Raw genomic sequence first — 16,344 nt, 5'->3', positions numbered from 1 at the left:
TGTTGGGGGGGGCTGACGTTGGGGGGTGGGGGCTGACGTTGGGGGGGCTGACGTTGGGGGGGGCTGACGTTGGGGGGGGCTGACGTTGGGGGGGGCTGACGTTGGGGGGGGCTGACGTTGGGGGGGGCTGACGTTGGGGGGGGCTGACGTTGGGGGGGGCTGACGTTGGGGGGGGCTGACGTTGGGGGGGCTGACGTTGGGGGGGGCTGACGTTGGGGGGGCTGACGTTGGGGGGGGCTGACGTTGGGGGGGGCTGACGTTGGGGGGGGCTGACGTTGGGGGGGGCTGACGTTGGGGGGGGCTGACGTTGGGGGGGCTGACGTTGGGGGGGCTGACGTTGGGGGGGGCTGACGTTGGGGGGGGCTGACGTTGGGGGGGGGCTGACGTTGGGGGGGGCTGACGTTGGGGGGGCTGACGTTGGGGGGGCTGACGTTGGGGGGGGCTGACGTTGGGGGGGGCTGACGTTGGGGGGGCTGACGTTGGGGGGGGCTGACGTTGGGGGGGGCTGACGTTGGGGGGGGCTGACGTTGGGGGGGGCTGACGTTGGGGGGGGCTGACGTTGGGGGGGGCTGACGTTGGGGGGGGCTGACGTTGGGGGGGGCTGACGTTGGGGGGGGCTGACGTTGGGGGGGGCTGACGTTGGGGGGGGCTGACGTTGGGGGGGGCTGACGTTGGGGGGGGCTGACGTTGGGGGGGGCTGACGTTGGGGGGGGCTGACGTTGGGGGGGGCTGACGTTGGGGGGGGCTGACGTTGGGGGGGGCTGACGTTGGGGGGGCTGACGTTGGGGGGGGCTGACGTTGGGGGGGGCTGACGTTGGGGGGGGCTGACGTTGGGGGGGCTGACGTTGGGGGGGGCTGACGTTGGGGGGGGCTGACGTTGGGGGGGGGCTGACGTTGGGGGGGGCTGACGTTGGGGGGGGCTGACGTTGGGGGGGGCTGACGTTGGGGGGGGCTGACGTTGGGGGGGGCTGACGTTGGGGGGGGCTGACGTTGGGGGGGGCTGACGTTGGGGGGGGCTGACGTTGGGGGGGGCTGACGTTGGGGGGGGCTGACGTTGGGGGGGGCTGACGTTGGGGGGGGCTGACGTTGGGGGGGGCTGACGTTGGGGGGGGCTGACGTTGGGGGGGGCTGACGTTGGGGGGGGCTGACGTTGGGGGGGCTGACGTTGGGGGGGGCTGACGTTGGGGGGGGCTGACGTTGGGGGGGGCTGACGTTGGGGGGGGCTGACGTTGGGGGGGGCTGACGTTGGGGGGGGCTGACGTTGGGGGGGCTGACGTTGGGGGGGGCTGACGTTGGGGGGGGCTGACGTTGGGGGGGGCTGACGTTGGGGGGCTGGGGGGCTGACGTTGGGGGGGGCTGACGTTGGGGGGGGGCTGACGTTGGGGGGGGCTGACGTTGGGGGGGGCTGACGTTGGGGGGGGCTGACGTTGGGGGGGGCTGACGTTGGGGGGGCTGACGTTGGGGGGGGCTGACGTTGGGGGGGGCTGACGTTGGGGGGGGCTGACGTTGGGGGGGGCTGACGTTGGGGGGGGCTGACGTTGGGGGGGGCTGACGTTGGGGGGGGCTGACGTTGGGGGGGGCTGACGTTGGGGGGGGCTGACGTTGGGGGGGGCTGACGTTGGGGGGGCTGACGTTGGGGGGGGCTGACGTTGGGGGGGCTGACGTTGGGGGGGGCTGACGTTGGGGGGGCTGACGTTGGGGGGGCTGACGTTGGGGGGGCTGACGTTGGGGGGGCTGACGTTGGGGGGGGCTGACGTTGGGGGGGGCTGACGTTGGGGGGGGCTGACGTTGGGGGGGGCTGACGTTGGGGGGGGCTGACGTTGGGGGGGGCTGACGTTGGGGGGGCTGACGTTGGGGGGGGCTGACGTTGGGGGGGGCTGACGTTGGGGGGGGCTGACGTTGGGGGGGGCTGACGTTGGGGGGGGCTGACGTTGGGGGGGCTGACGTTGGGGGGGGCTGACGTTGGGGGGGGCTGACGTTGGGGGGGCTGACGTTGGGGGGGGCTGACGTTGGGGGGGCTGACGTTGGGGGGGGCTGACGTTGGGGGGGGCTGACGTTGGGGGGGGCTGACGTTGGGGGGGGCTGACGTTGGGGGGGCTGACGTTGGGGGGGGCTGACGTTGGGGGGGGCTGAAGTTGGGGGGGGCTGAAGTTGGGGGGGCTGAAGTTGGGGGGGCTGAAGTTGGGGGGGGCTGAAGTTGGGGGGGCTGAAGTTGGGGGGGGCTGAAGTTGGGGGGGGCTGAAGTTGGGGGGGGCTGAAGTTGGGGGGGGGCTGAAGTTGGGGGGGCTGAAGTTGGGGGGGGCTGAAGTTGGGGGGGGCTGAAGTTGGGGGGGCTGAAGTTGGGGGGGGCTGAAGTTGGGGGGGGCTGAAGTTGGGGGGGGCTGAAGTTGGGGGGGGCTGAAGTTGGGGGGGGCTGAAGTTGGGGGGGGGCTGAAGTTGGGGGGGCTGAAGTTGGGGGGGGCTGAAGTTGGGGGGGGCTGAAGTTGGGGGGGGCTGAAGTTGGGGGGGCTGAAGTTGGGGGGGGCTGAAGTTGGGGGGGGCTGAAGTTGGGGGGGGCTGAAGTTGGGGGGGGCTGAAGTTGGGGGGGCTGAAGTTGGGGGGGGCTGAAGTTGGGGGGGGCTGAAGTTGGGGGGGGCTGAAGTTGGGGGGGGCTGAAGTTGGGGGGGGCTGAAGTTGGGGGGGGCTGAAGTTGGGGGGGGCTGAAGTTGGGGGGGGCTGAAGTTGGGGGGGGCTGAAGTTGGGGGGGGCTGAAGTTGGGGGGGGCTGAAGTTGGGGGGGGCTGAAGTTGGGGGGGGCTGAAGTTGGGGGGGCTGAAGTTGGGGGGGGCTGAAGTTGGGGGGGGCTGAAGTTGGGGGGGGCTGAAGTTGGGGGGGGCTGAAGTTGGGGGGGGCTGAAGTTGGGGGGGGGAAGTTGGGGGGGGCTGGAGTTGGGGGGGGGCTGAGTTGGGGGGGGCTGAGTTGGGGGGGGCTGAAGTTGGGGGGGCTGAAGTTGGGGGGGCTGAAGTTGGGGGGGCTGAAGTTGGGGGGGGCTGAAGTTGGGGGGGCTGAAGTTGGGGGGGGCTGAAGTTGGGGGGGGCTGAAGTTGGGGGGGCTGAAGTTGGGGGGGGGCTGAAGTTGGGGGGGGCTGTGAAGTTGGGGGGGGCTGAAGTTGGGGGGGCTGAAGTTGGGGGGGGCTGAAGTTGGGGGGGCTGAAGTTGGGGGGGCTGAAGTTGGGGGGCTGAAGTTGGGGGGGGCTGAAGTTGGGGGGGGCTGAAGTTGGGGGGGGCTGAAGTTGGGGGGGGCTGAAGTTGGGGGGGGCTGAAGTTGGGGGGGGCTGAAGTTGGGGGGGGCTGAAGTTGGGGGGGGCTGAAGTTGGGGGGGGCTGAAGTTGGGGGGGGCTGAAGTTGGGGGGGGCTGAAGTTGGGGGGGGGCTGAAGTTGGGGGGGCTGAAGTTGGGGGGGCTGAAGTTGGGGGGGCTGAAGTTGGGGGGGCTGAAGTTGGGGGGGGCTGAAGTTGGGGGGGGCTGAAGTTGGGGGGGCTGAAGTTGGGGGGGCTGAAGTTGGGGGGGCTGAAGTTGGGGGGGCTGAAGTTGGGGGGGGCTGAAGTTGGGGGGGGCTGAAGTTGGGGGGGGCTGAAGTTGGGGGGGATGAAGTTGGGGGGGGATGAAGTTGGGGGGGATGAAGTTGGGGGGGGATGAAGTTGGGGGGGATGAAGTTGGGGGGGGATGAAGTTGGGGGGGGATGAAGTTGGGGGGGATGAAGTTGGGGGGGGATGAAGTTGGGGGGGGATGAAGTTGGGGGGGATGAAGTTGGGGGGATGAAGTTGGGGGGGATGAAGTTGGGGGGGATGAAGTTGGGGGGGATGAAGTTGGGGGGGATGAAGTTGGGGGGGATGAAGTTGGGGGGGATGAAGTTGGGGGGGGATGAAGTTGGGGGGGGATGAAGTTGGGGGGGATGAAGTTGGGGGGGATGAAGTTGGGGGGGATGAAGTTGGGGGGGGATGAAGTTGGGGGGGGATGAAGTTGGGGGGGGATGAAGTTGGGGGGGGATGAAGTTGGGGGGGAGTAAGTTGGGGGGGGTGAAGTTGGGGGGGTGAAGTTGGGGGGGGTGAAGTTGGGGGGGGTGAAGTTGGGGGGGGGTGAAGTTGGGGGGGGTGAAGTTGGGGGGGGGTGAAGTTGGGGGGGGGTGAAGTTGGGGGGGGGTGAAGTTGGGGGGGGGTGAAGTTGGGGGGGGGTGAAGTTGGGGGGGGGTGAAGTTGGGGGGGGTGAAGTTGGGGGGGGTGAAGTTGGGGGGGGGTGAAGTTGGGGGGGGGTGAAGTTGGGGGGGGTGAAGTGGGGGGGGTGAAGTGGGGGGGGATGAAGTGGGGGGGATGAAGTGGGGGGGATGAAGTGGGGGGGATGAAGTGGGGGGGGATGAAGTGGGGGGGGGATGAAGTGGGGGGGGATGAAGTGGGGGGGGATGAAGTGGGGGGGGGATGAAGTGGGGGGGGGATGAAGTGGGGGGGGATGAAGTGGGGGGGGGATGAAGTGGGGGGGGGATGAAGTGGGGGGGGATGAAGTGGGGGGGGATGAAGTGGGGGGGGATGAAGTGGGGGGGGGATGAAGTGGGGGGGATGAAGTGGGGGGGGGGATGAAGTGGGGGGGGGGATGAAGTTGGGGGGGGATGAAGTTGGGGGGGATGAAGTTGGGGGGGGAATGAAGTTGGGGGGGGGGAAATGGCTGAGAGACCGACAGAGGGTGGAGGTTGAGGTCGGGAAACCTGGACAGAGCTTCCTCCAGGAGTTTGGTTTATTTCCCCCCCCGCCGTCCTTACTTGGTACGTTCCTCACACCGGTTGCAACGAGCTCATCTCCCGTCCAGGGAAAAGAACGTCCCGCCTTCTTTCCCACCGACCCACCGTCGCCGCCACTCCACTCGAAATTCAACCGTCGCGCCGACTCGACCACGGGGCCGGCCCCACGAGCCGCCCGCCATCAGGCCATTGGCGGCCATCTCTGATGGACGTCTCCTCCAACCAACCCCAGACGTGTCCTGACGCAGAGGCCCCGCCTTCTTTCCCTCCCCCTCGACCCATGCGCACCACGGGTCGGCGCCCAGCAGAGTCGGGGGTGACGGTGGTGGGGAATGGATGCGGGAGCGGCTCCAAGCGCAGAGTAAGAGGATGAATTATCGGCGTCCGTGTTCGGAGAGTGGCGGGAGATGGTAAAATGGAGGGAGGGACGGGGGTTTCTCTCTCTCTCTCCCTCCGAGGGCTTTCGGAAGGTGGGAGTGCGCGGTGTGGGAGCCCTCGCCTCGGAGGGGGGGGGGGAGGGGACTGAACGCTGCAGATCGTCGAGGACGAGGCCGCAATGCCTGTTGGTCCGTATCCGTGGACAGGGTCAGCTTGGCGACGAGCGGCCGCTTTCGTTGGGGCCCATCCGCCATTAAATCGAGATGCTGGGGGTTCGAAGCTGGAGACTGACGCCCACCGTGCGGGTGGTCTCCTCCTCCTCCTCCTCCTCAGAATTTGGCTCACGAAATTTGGGCAGCGTCTCGGTGCAAACATTTCCCGAAGCCACCGGACAAAGTAAATGAAGACCGCGCAAGGAAAGGGCAGGGTCTGTGATCTGATGGCAGAGGGTGGCCTTGTGCCACCGGATTGCTCGTCTTCAGGCTCCTGTACCCTTTCCCCGACGGTAGCCTGGGGGGTGGGTGCACCCTAGAGGATATGGGCTGCATTCTTAAGACACCGCCTCTTGTACGTGTTGTTGGGTGGATGTGAGGGATCCCCTGGCATCATTTTGAGATTAAGCCTGTGGGAAACAGAAGTACCTTCACAGAATTTGCTCGAGACAAAAATTGAGAACTAAGAACTTTTATTATACTATTAGAACAATGCAAAGTTGGGTGCTTCCCCTTACCCTGGGAATACACACAGATACTGAGGCTGACCCAACTTTTATACATTTCATTTCAGTACAGAGATACCTTCCCCCTAACATTCTTCTGCCTCCTGGATTGGTTTAGCATTAGGTAATTCTGCCCACGTGGATTCTAACTTCTTATCAGTTTATGTGCCTTCCTGCAAACTTGTTAGCCAGGAAATATCATGCCTTTGTTCTTTACTCATTAATCAATCCCCAAGACTTGCTAAAGCTATTTACTTGCTATCCTGTTTTGAAGATCCTTATTTTATTATACTTTTATAACCCTTCCTCCCATTCCAGCATCCCTTCACCCTGATTTAACCCATAATACTTCATTTCTAATGAGCACTTGCTTGACTCCTCACATTCCAGTATCCCTTCACCTTAAGTTAACCCATAATACTTCATTCTTAATTAGCACTTGCTTGACTCCTCCCATTCCAGCATCCCTTCACCCTGATTTAACCCATAATACTTCATTTCTAATGAGCACTTGCTTGACTCCTCACATTCCAGTATCCCATCACCTTAAGTTAACCCATAATACTTGATTCTTAATTTGCACTTGCTTGACTCCTCACATTCCAGTATCCCTTACAAGCCCACCAGATGGTGTCCGTCTCTAGCTTTCTCCTTCAGGGAAGGTCCTGACCCAAAACGTTGACTGACTATTTCTATCCATGGATGCTGTGTGAACCTCCAGACTTCTTCGCTCACTCAAGATTCTAGCTTATGCATGTGTTCCCCACCCCCCCCCCCCCCCGTGGATTCTTTTATTGGTTCAATAATTTTTAAATTTATTTTCAAGTGCCATTCTATCTCTCGACTTGATTTTCTCCATTTTTTTTGTCAGATCTCCCATCTGTCCAGGGACCCTGTTTGTTCCTTTAATGACTAAACAACTGAACGTGGCAGCCTGTTTTGTTATGAGCCCAGAGGACCCCAAAAGCAGTGGATATTCACCAAGGCAAATGGTTACTTAAACAAAAGTTGCTTTTAATTATCTTTAAACATGAAAATAAAATCAAACTTTAACTTATCTCTATTGACTTACTTAACCTAACTTAAATCCCTTCTAATTTTAAGTGGACGTGTATGTAATGTGTGTGTAAGTTCAGAAAAGTTCTTTGGTTCATAGTCCAATCTCACTTCTCACTCCTCCAAGTTCACTGGTTGCGGGCAATTCTTATTCTGTGCACAGAATTTAACATCAAAAAGTTCACCAGGCTTTGGTGCTTGAAAGGTAAATGGTTACTGCTCAGGAAGGTTCAGAGAGAGATTTGTTGTTTGCTTTTTAATCAGTCACTTCAGTGTCTTGCTGGTGAAACGTGCCCCTTCAGGGTTCTCCAGATGATGACCTCTTTCTTTCAGGTCACTATAGAGTTCCTTTCTGTTTCTCTTATTTCAAGTGAAACATTAGACAGCCCGTCCTCTACTCTTGCATGAACCACAAGGCCTTTGACCAGGCTTTCTAACAAAATGGGGCCTTCCAAAAGCTTTTCCAGTTTGTCCTGTTCCAGTTCCTGCTGGTGTCTGCTGGTTATAACACTGTACAAGTGATCTGTCTCTCTTTCCCTCTCTGAGAGAAAAGCCTGTCTGATTCTCTCTGCTTGCAAAACACATGACCCTCTCAGAACAGCAAATTCTCTTCCAGACAGCAGTGGATCTGGCATGCTCTTTCATCTGTTGCCTTTTGCAAACTACAATCCATTAATGAAGTCTCTTGAGCACTCTTCAAATGCTCTTGCAAAAGCTCTGGGGCTGATATGTCTACCATGGGGTAGAGCTCCAGTATTTTAAATGAGATCTGTTTTAAAGTGTTTGTATGTGACCTACTCTAACAAACCTTTCCCAATTTATCTCCCCAAAACATATCTATATACTCTGTCACAGTTTAAAAAAATATATATACACACACACATTAAATATTTATATATATATTTTTTAATATATATATATATTAAAAAAAAATATATATATATATATAAAAAATTTTCTAATATGAGATAACTTGGTCTTTGTTTATCTTTGTATCAGGACTGCCTATTCGTACATTCCATTCCTCTGTTTTTTTTTGTTTTAATTTGCATATTCTGCCATATTCAACACATCACAGACGACATGGACCTTAACTGTCCTTATTGTTTGTCCATCATTGTATCCTAATTATTTCCTTTGTACCACCCATTGTGTTCACCAATCTTCTCTGCTAGTTGGGTAAATTGGATTTCTCTCCTCAGTTTTGATTAATGATTTTCAACCTGTAATGTTAAGTGGTTCATCTTTCTACAGATGCTGCTTGACTGGTTGAATGCTTCCAGAATTTCTGTTTTTGTAACAGGAAACAAAGTAGAAATGTTTTTTTATTTAGGTTGGGAAGATAATAATTTATGATACGTCAAAGTGATTGGTACTGGGACTTCAACATTAAAAAGGCTCCAAATATTGGTTGCTAAATTTGCAGATGATTTGGTTTTTTTGTGTCAATTTACAAAATGAAAATAAGGAGGTTATAAAAGGATGTAGGATAGGATAAGCAAATGTGCAAATATATAGTGACTTATTAATATATGAAAATGTTAAATTGTCCATTTTGGCAGATAAAATAAACAGGAAGCATATTGGCTAAATAATAGATTGCAAACTTGTTTGTACTGGCTAAGGGTGTCCTTGTGCATGTTTGCAAAAGGCTTGCAGATAGAGCAAGGGATTCGGAAAGCCAACCATATTAGTATTTTTTGTAAAGAAATTGAAAATTTAAAAATAGGGAGATTATAGAGTACACTAGCAGGATATCCAGTGTTGCCCAGGAGATGAAACGCTCAGTTGTTGACTACATGGTTGAAACAAAATACCAAAAAGACTTCATGGTAATTCTCAGCAGACTCTTGTCTGCTCATGGAATGCCTGGCAGCATCAGCACTGAGGTGGGCTTGGCTTTGTTGCTCAGTTTCCTGCTACCTGCTCCTTGCCAGTCTGAAGGCCTGAGCACTGAGATGGACCTGGTGTTGCTGTTCTGTTTCCTGTGCTATGGGTTATATTATGGTTATGGATAAATATGTTTTTAAAAGATAGATTATTGGGGGTGGGGTGGAAGTTGGTGTAGGTCACTTCACAAACCGAAACTTCACAAAAGACATCTCATTTAAAATGCAAGAGCTTTGCTGAAGCTCGACATTCAGGCTCCAGTTGGCTTTGCAAAAGACAATGGAACTGCTTTGGAAAGAATTTCAAAAGCAGGTGCAAATGGAAAAGTCCGGGCTCAAGTGCTGATATGATCTTTCAAGGATTGGGTTCAGAGCCCTGTAAGAAGTCATTTGCTTTTTACAAGCAGAGAGAGGAAAAAGCAAACAGGATCTCTCTCTCTCAGGGGGAGGGAGAGAGAGAGAGAGAGAGGTTGATTCTACAGTAGCAGTTGAGGCTGCAAGCTGGCAGGCTTGTTGGAAAAACCCTATTTTGAAGATGGGTTGTGAGTTCTGAGTTCAGCCTGTTCAAACCCCTTGTCCTTACAAGAGGAAATGGCTGGCTAGAGTATTCCTTCTGAAATAAGGGAAGCAAAAGGAACCCTGTGAAGACCTGGAAGAAGTTGTCATTTGGAAAACCCGTGTTGGGGCAAGTTTCTTCAGCAAGACACTGAAGTGACTGATTGGCGGAAATCAGTTTGTATGTGTCCAATGAGCAACAAATTTTCTCTCTGAAACCAACATGAGTGGTAACCATACATGTTAAATTCTGTGCACAGTATAATAATTGCCTGATACCTGGTGAACTTGGAGAAGTGAAAAGAGAATGATTGGACTGTGAAACAAAGAACTTTTCCTGAACATACACACATTACATACATGTGTCCTTAAAATTAGAAGGAAGTTCAGTTAGATTAAGTTAGGTTAATAGTAATAAGTTAAAGTTTGATCCTGTTTTCATGTTTAAAAAAAAATTAAAAGCAACTTTTGTTTAAGTAAACATTGTCTTGGTGAATTTTTATTGCTTCTGGGTTTTAATGAATTTCTATTGCCTCTGGGCCCATAACACCTGCTGTCTGTTCCATGCTTGTCTAGAGGCCTGAGTACGGAGGCAGGCCTGTTCTATTTCTTGCTGCATGCTCCTTGCATGTCTGGAAGCATCAACAGTGAGGCGAGACTGATGTTCCTCTGCTGTCTCTTGCTTTCTCCTTTATCTAACTCTTTGGGCTTGTGAAGAGCTTCTGCCAATGTTGCTTTTCTTTTTTGGGCCCATATTGAACTTGGTTTGGCCTATTGTTTTGATTCTGAATGTACACTGGTGCATAGCACTGTAAGTAATTGAGGTTTCCCTGGTGTAAGTTCAATTTTTTAAACTATTCAACTTCATATGGCCTTAAAGGTTAAATTCAATGTGGTCATGACATTCAGCATCAAATGTTACCACAATTATAGTAACCAATAATGCAAGTCAGTCCAAACTGGTTAAAAAACACTTTTGAACTTCATATGACCTTAAAGGTTAAATTCAATGTGATCATGACATTCAGCATCAAATGTTACCCGTGTCGTGTTGGGTTCAAACACACTCGTAATAAAAACTACCTTGATCCTGTTATTTTACCATACTCTTAGTGAATACCTACATGTGCAGGTATCCCCTGCTGGTCCTGAGCTCGCCAGATGCATAACTCTCCCGGATGCAGAAGTCCCGCCCCGTGATGTCATCAGCCCACTCAATGTCCCACCAATATTGTTACACCACATCCCCCTTACTTTGCATTCGAAGCCCCTTTTTCTGTGGCTTTATCCGCTGCAGTTACCTTCCACATTTAGGTTCAAATATACTTAAAACATTTACAATACAGAAGACCTTTTTGACTCTGGGTGTTTTACAGTCTTTACAGATTTAATCTCTGCAGCCTCTTCTCGGTCTGACCTCGTTCTTATTATTGCCAGGTGAACTCTTATGTTTCAGTCAGCAAAGACTCTGGACCTGCCTTTGTAGGAGTGTCCATTTCCAGCCAGAACTCTTGTTGTTTTTCACCTTGAAACTCTGGTATGGGATCGAGATGATGGCGATTCTGTCTCAGTGTCCCTTGTGGTCCGCTAACCATGTAAGACTGTGGGCTGTGGTGCACGGAAGTTATTGTACCTTGCTGACTTGCATCGGAGATCCACACATCATCTCCAGGTGTCAGCTTTTCCAGGTCGCTTGTTCCGTATCTCTTGTTATACCACTTCGCATCTGTATACCTCTTCTCCCTCTCTTTGTTCTGGAGTTGTAGCAGGTCTGGGAGTTCTAGCTGCAACTTCTCTGCAAGGGTCAGTAGAGTCAATTCGAAGGTGATGTCCCATTAGCAACTAGGCTAGACTGTAACTGTTGCTCAGCGGTGTGGCTCTGTGCACCAATGGTAAGGGTCTTTTGCTGCCTTGAGCATGTTCCTCACTGTTTGAACTGCTTGCTCTGCCTCTCTATTGCTTTGTGGATACTTGGGGCCACTGGTCACATGCTTGAACCCATAATCCACTGCAAAGGCTTTAATCTTTTGATCAGAGAATTGTGGACTGTTGTCGCTTACTAATGTTTCTGGAATACCGTGCCATCCAAACATTGATTTTAAATGAACAATTACATCAGTAGCTTGTGTCAGGCTAAGATGTGCTATTTCTATGAATCTTGAGAAATAGTCCACTAATAAATACTCTTTCCGCTGCACCACTAATAAATAAGTTTTCTCTCTAAGAGTGAATAAGTCTGTGCCAAATTTTTGCCGTGGCCTGTCCGGGAATTTACTCGACATTGCTGGCTCTCTTGCATTTATCCTTTCCTGGATGCACTCTCTGCACCTCAAGACAATTTCACTTATTTGATGACTCAGACCTGGCCACCACACTGTTTGACTGGCATGTTGTTGGCACTTTACAACCCCCTGATGGCCCTTGTGTATTTTTTTCAAGTACCTTGTTCTGCATGTTAGCTGGAATAACTAATCTCGTATTACGCAGGAGTAGTCCATTGTTCACACTCAGAACAGCCCTCTCTTGCCAGTAGTGTTTGACTGGTCCTTGTAACTGGTTTCTGTCTGGCCAGCCTTCAATGCAGTATTTCATAACCTGCACATACACACTGTCAGCGAATAGTTCCTTTCGGAGCTCTGTCAGATATCCTGCCTGTTTGAAGATTTTCCATCACCGTCTCAATGTAAATGTAGATGTCCTTCATGAGGTCTTTATTAGCACTCGTGGTTCTGTCTTGTAGTGGGGAGTGAGAGAGTGTATCTGCAGTTGTGAGGCTCTTCCCAGGTGTGTGTGAGATCGTGTATGAGTATGTCATCAGCCTCTATATCCATGGCAGTAGTGAATCCAGTGCTTGCCCACCTTGCAGATCTCACAAATGATTTGTGGTTCATCTCCAATTCAAAATGTAGTCCCAAAATAAAATTGTTGAATCTCTTGCAAGCACAAAGCAGTGCCAGTGCCTCTTTTTCCAGCTGCGCGTATCATTGCTCTGATTCTGTCAGTGATCTGGGAACATAAGCGATTGGTGACCAATTGTCTCCATTCTTCTGTAGTAATACTGCTCCCAGTCCATATGTTGAAGCTTCAGCTGATATTTTCAGTTGTCCATTTGGATCATACAACTGAAATACTGGTGTAGATGACTGCTCTCGTTTGAGGTTACTAAATGTCCTTTGTTGCTCATGTCTCCAGTGGACAACAGATCTCTCAGTGGTTTGTCCTTTTCAGCCAGGTTTGGTATGAACTTCCATATTTGGTACACCATACATAGGAAACTTCTGAGCTCGCTAATGTTTGTCGGCTTCTTCAGTCCTACACATCTCTTGTCTATCTGGGTCTGGTTTCATGCTGTCTGCTGAGATAATGTACCCCCCAGAAATTTTACCTGCCTTCTTCCAAACTCACACTTCGCCATGTTGAGAATGACCCCCTTTCTTTTCTGCTCATTCTAGGACTGCATGGACCCTCACGTTGTGTTGGTCCTTTGTGGTCCCCTAAATGAGGGTATCTTCCATGTGGCAGACAACTCCTTCCAGGCCTGCAGTAACCTTGTCACCATTCTGTTCTGGAAGTGTTCAGGTGCAGAGGAGATACCAAAGGGTAGGTGATTGAAATAGTAACGCCCAAATGGTGTGATAAATGTGTAGAGAGCTGATTCTTTGGACAAAAGAATTTGCCAAAATCCCATGTTCATGTTCAACTTAGTAAAATATTGTGCACCATTGAGCATGTCTAGGGTTTGATCCACCAAAGGAACTATAAACTTTTACGGCACACTGATCCCTTCAAGGGTGAAGGTCCAGACAAATGCGTACATTTACCACCATGCTGCCACACCACTCTGTAGGTTCTTCTATGCGGCTGATCACTCCAAGCTTCTCCTTCTTTCAAGTTCTCTCTTCACTTTGCCCATGAGCAGCAATGGATCCCTTCGAGGTACTTTCAGTGAAAATGGTTTCACGCCAGGCTTAAGTTTGATGACGTATGGCTTCTTTACTAGCCTGAGTCCATCGCAAAGTTTAGGGTATGCCTTTCTAACCATCTCTTGGTCTTATCTACCCACTAGCTTGAATCTCACCAAAGCTAGTCTGCTTAATAGCACTGCTTGTAAGCCTTTCACCATGAATACTTATTCTGTGGTACTCCTCTCTCTGTATGTGAGTGTTTCTTTTGCTGATCCCAGGACCATCAATTTCACTTCCCCCACCCTGACTAGAGTGGCCCTGTGTTTTTACTAGCTTGCCATCACTGGGTGTACTTCTCTTGAACACTTGCTCGGAAATGGCTGTAACATCAGCCCCTTTGTCGATTTTGAAGGCCGCTTTGCTGCCTCCTATGTTAATGTCGGTCATCAGGGTTCCTTGCTAGAGCTATTTTTCTGAGGAACAATACTTCATTCACCATGTGGGTTGACTTACAGAATTTTCTGTAGTGTCCACGTTCACAGCAGTTGTGGCATTCTGCACTCTTGGCTGGGCATTGAAATGTTGAGTGGAACGGTAGTTTTCAACGTACGTCTTAACATTTTACATTTGCTGTGCGTCATTCTCTTAACTTTTTGCTGCCCTTTGCTTCTAAACTTCTGCTGTCTTTCTCTCAAGTTGCACTGCGTCTACTGCCAGTTTGCTTGCACTCATTTCTCACAAGTTGGTTTGCTGCTGCTTTATTGCCTCTGACTGTCTAGCCATTGTGACTGTTTTCATGAGGGTGAGGTCTTTGTCAGGTTGCATCCTCTCCAACGTTGACAAATCTCTTAGACCCGCTACTAGTCTGTCCCGTAAAAATTTGTTGTGCAGATCCCCATAATTCACAGTTCCCTGCCAGTGCATGCAAGGCTGTGATAAACGCGTCTACTCTTTCCGCTGCATTCTCTTAAATTTTGCCCATTCATAAATTACATTCCTCTCGGGCACAAAATAATAATCGCACCCTCTCCGTACTGCATCATACTGTGCCACTGCATGCCCGTTAAGTCAAGGCCCTGCAACATGTCAGCCTCTTCCCCCATGCATATTCACCTGGTTAGCTTCAGAGGAATTATTTAAATTACTTGCCAGTCTAAAGTGCTCAGATCTTCTTATCCACTTCTCCCACTCCTGTGGCTTTGAGAAGTCGAAGGGTATTGGACTTTTTATCACAAGAGTGCTCAAGTCTGTCCTCCATCTTAGCCTGTCTCTTTCACTTTTGTTCTTTTGCAGCCACTTCTGACAGAGGCACCATGTCGCATTGGGTTCATACACGCTCAAAATAAAAACTACCTCGAGCCTGGAGTGGCGTTTATAGATAGCTTGCTTTATTTTGCCATATTCTTAGTGAATATCTACATGCGCAAGCAACCTCTGCTGGTCCCGAGCCCGCCAGACACACAACTCTCCCAGATGAGGACGTCATTGGCCAGCTCGATGTCCCACCAGTAGTGTTACACCACAACCCCTACTGAACCTCCTTGGATATTTCTAGAATAAATGCATTGATTTGCAACAGATGTAAATGCACAAATATATATTAGATTAGTGTGAGCACTCCCAAAGTATAATGTACCACATTGCTCTCCTTAGAGTTGGACCATTGGCCCAGCAAATTTCTGTTGACCATTAAGTACGCTTTTTTTTTTCAAGAAGCCCAAGACTTCAGATGCTATAATCAGGAGCAAAAAAAGAACTGCTGGAGGAACTCAGCAGGTCAATCGGCAACTCTGGAGGCAAAGGGGCACTCTTGAAACAGATGGCATTAACGTTGACTTCTCCAGTTTCTGCTAGCCTACCCCCGTTCTTCCTTTCCTCCCTATCACTCTGTCTGGTTTCCTCCAGCTCTCTACTCCCATCCTTCTCCATTCACAGAGCCAACCCCCTCCCCCCGTTTGCAGGTGCACCTTCCCTGTCTGTGGGACTGTGCTCCTCCCCTGTCCTACCCTCCACCACTCCCTGTATCCTAAATGAAGTTTTATCAAGTTGTTCCATGATTCTATTTCCTGGTGATTGAAGGCCCACTATACAAACTATACACTTCCTTCAACAACTTGCTACCTTCTGTTGACTCTTATAGGGATATTCGCTAATTATAGTGATTCCCAAAGTGGGTGCTGCCACCCCACTGTGGGTGCTGGAAAGATCCAAGGGGGCAGTGAGGAAAAAGGGAGAGGTTGGAACCTTCAGTCTTGTTATTATTCAGTTTGCTGTAAAGGTGAAGAAACCAGTGCAGTAGTGAGCAGAATAAATGGCAACAAAGTGCAGTAGTGAGCAGAATAAATGGCAACAAAGCGTTCTCTCAAGAACTGGTCTCAGTGTCCGCCGTGTTCTACTGGCATCACTGCCGCACCCCCGTGCCACCATGAACCCCTACCCTGCTCAGCGCTATCACTAACCCTCCTCGGCTCCGCCACTAACCCTCCCCCCACTCCCAGCGCCATTGTATGGGGGTGGGGGGCACTCGGGATGTGGCCTGGAGGCCGGGGGGGGGGGGGGGTGACAGCCCAAGAAACTACTGCTCTAATGCTAAGGTGGCAGGGTTAGTGTAGCAGTTAGTGCAATAGTATTACAAGTACCAGTGACCCAGGTTTGAATCTGGCGGTGTCTATAAGGAGTTTATACGTTCTTCCTGAGTGTGTGTAGGTGTCCTCCCACCCCTTCAATACCTACAGGGACTATAGTTTAATTGGGGTATTTTGGTGGCATGGGCTTCAATGGCCTGTTATGTGCTGTATCACTAAATTAAAAGAATGCCCAGTAATTTGTAGTGGATGTCCTACCTTTTTTCAAACCTTCCAAAATGTATTACTTCATATTTGGAGTCATATTTACAGTATAGAAATCGGCCCTTCAGCCCAGCATGTCCCGACCAAGTTGTCTTCTCAAATTAGGCCTTCTGTCCCTGTTTGGCCCATATCTCTCTAAGCCTTTCCTTGCCATATAAGTTGTGTAAATTCCTTTTAAATGTTTCACTTGTGCCCATCTCTACCAGTGCCTCTGGCAACTCATTTC

The 16,344-nt window shown here is 51.7% G+C and overlaps 1 protein-coding gene across 2 annotated transcripts in view; it reads left to right on the top strand.

The window, feature by feature from the left end:
* Positions 1-5,019: 5,019 nt before the first annotated feature.
* Positions 5,020-16,344, top strand: part of cenph (centromere protein H) — a 37,268-nt gene continuing 25,943 nt past the window's right edge. The window contains exon 1 of one of the 2 annotated variants that reach the window (XM_069938696.1): positions 5,020-5,129. In XM_069938696.1, coding sequence (XP_069794797.1) covers positions 5,101-5,129 — 29 coding nt within the window. In that variant the 5' untranslated portion in view covers positions 5,020-5,100. Of the gene's footprint in view, positions 5,179-16,344 lie in introns of both variants that reach the window. The other variant, XM_069938686.1, reaches the window with a different exon arrangement.

This window comes from Narcine bancroftii, chromosome 1, assembly GCF_036971445.1.
Source record: "Narcine bancroftii isolate sNarBan1 chromosome 1, sNarBan1.hap1, whole genome shotgun sequence".
NCBI classification, from domain to species: domain Eukaryota; kingdom Metazoa; phylum Chordata; class Chondrichthyes; order Torpediniformes; family Narcinidae; genus Narcine; species Narcine bancroftii.
This window is presented reverse-complemented; position numbering and strand designations above follow the sequence as displayed.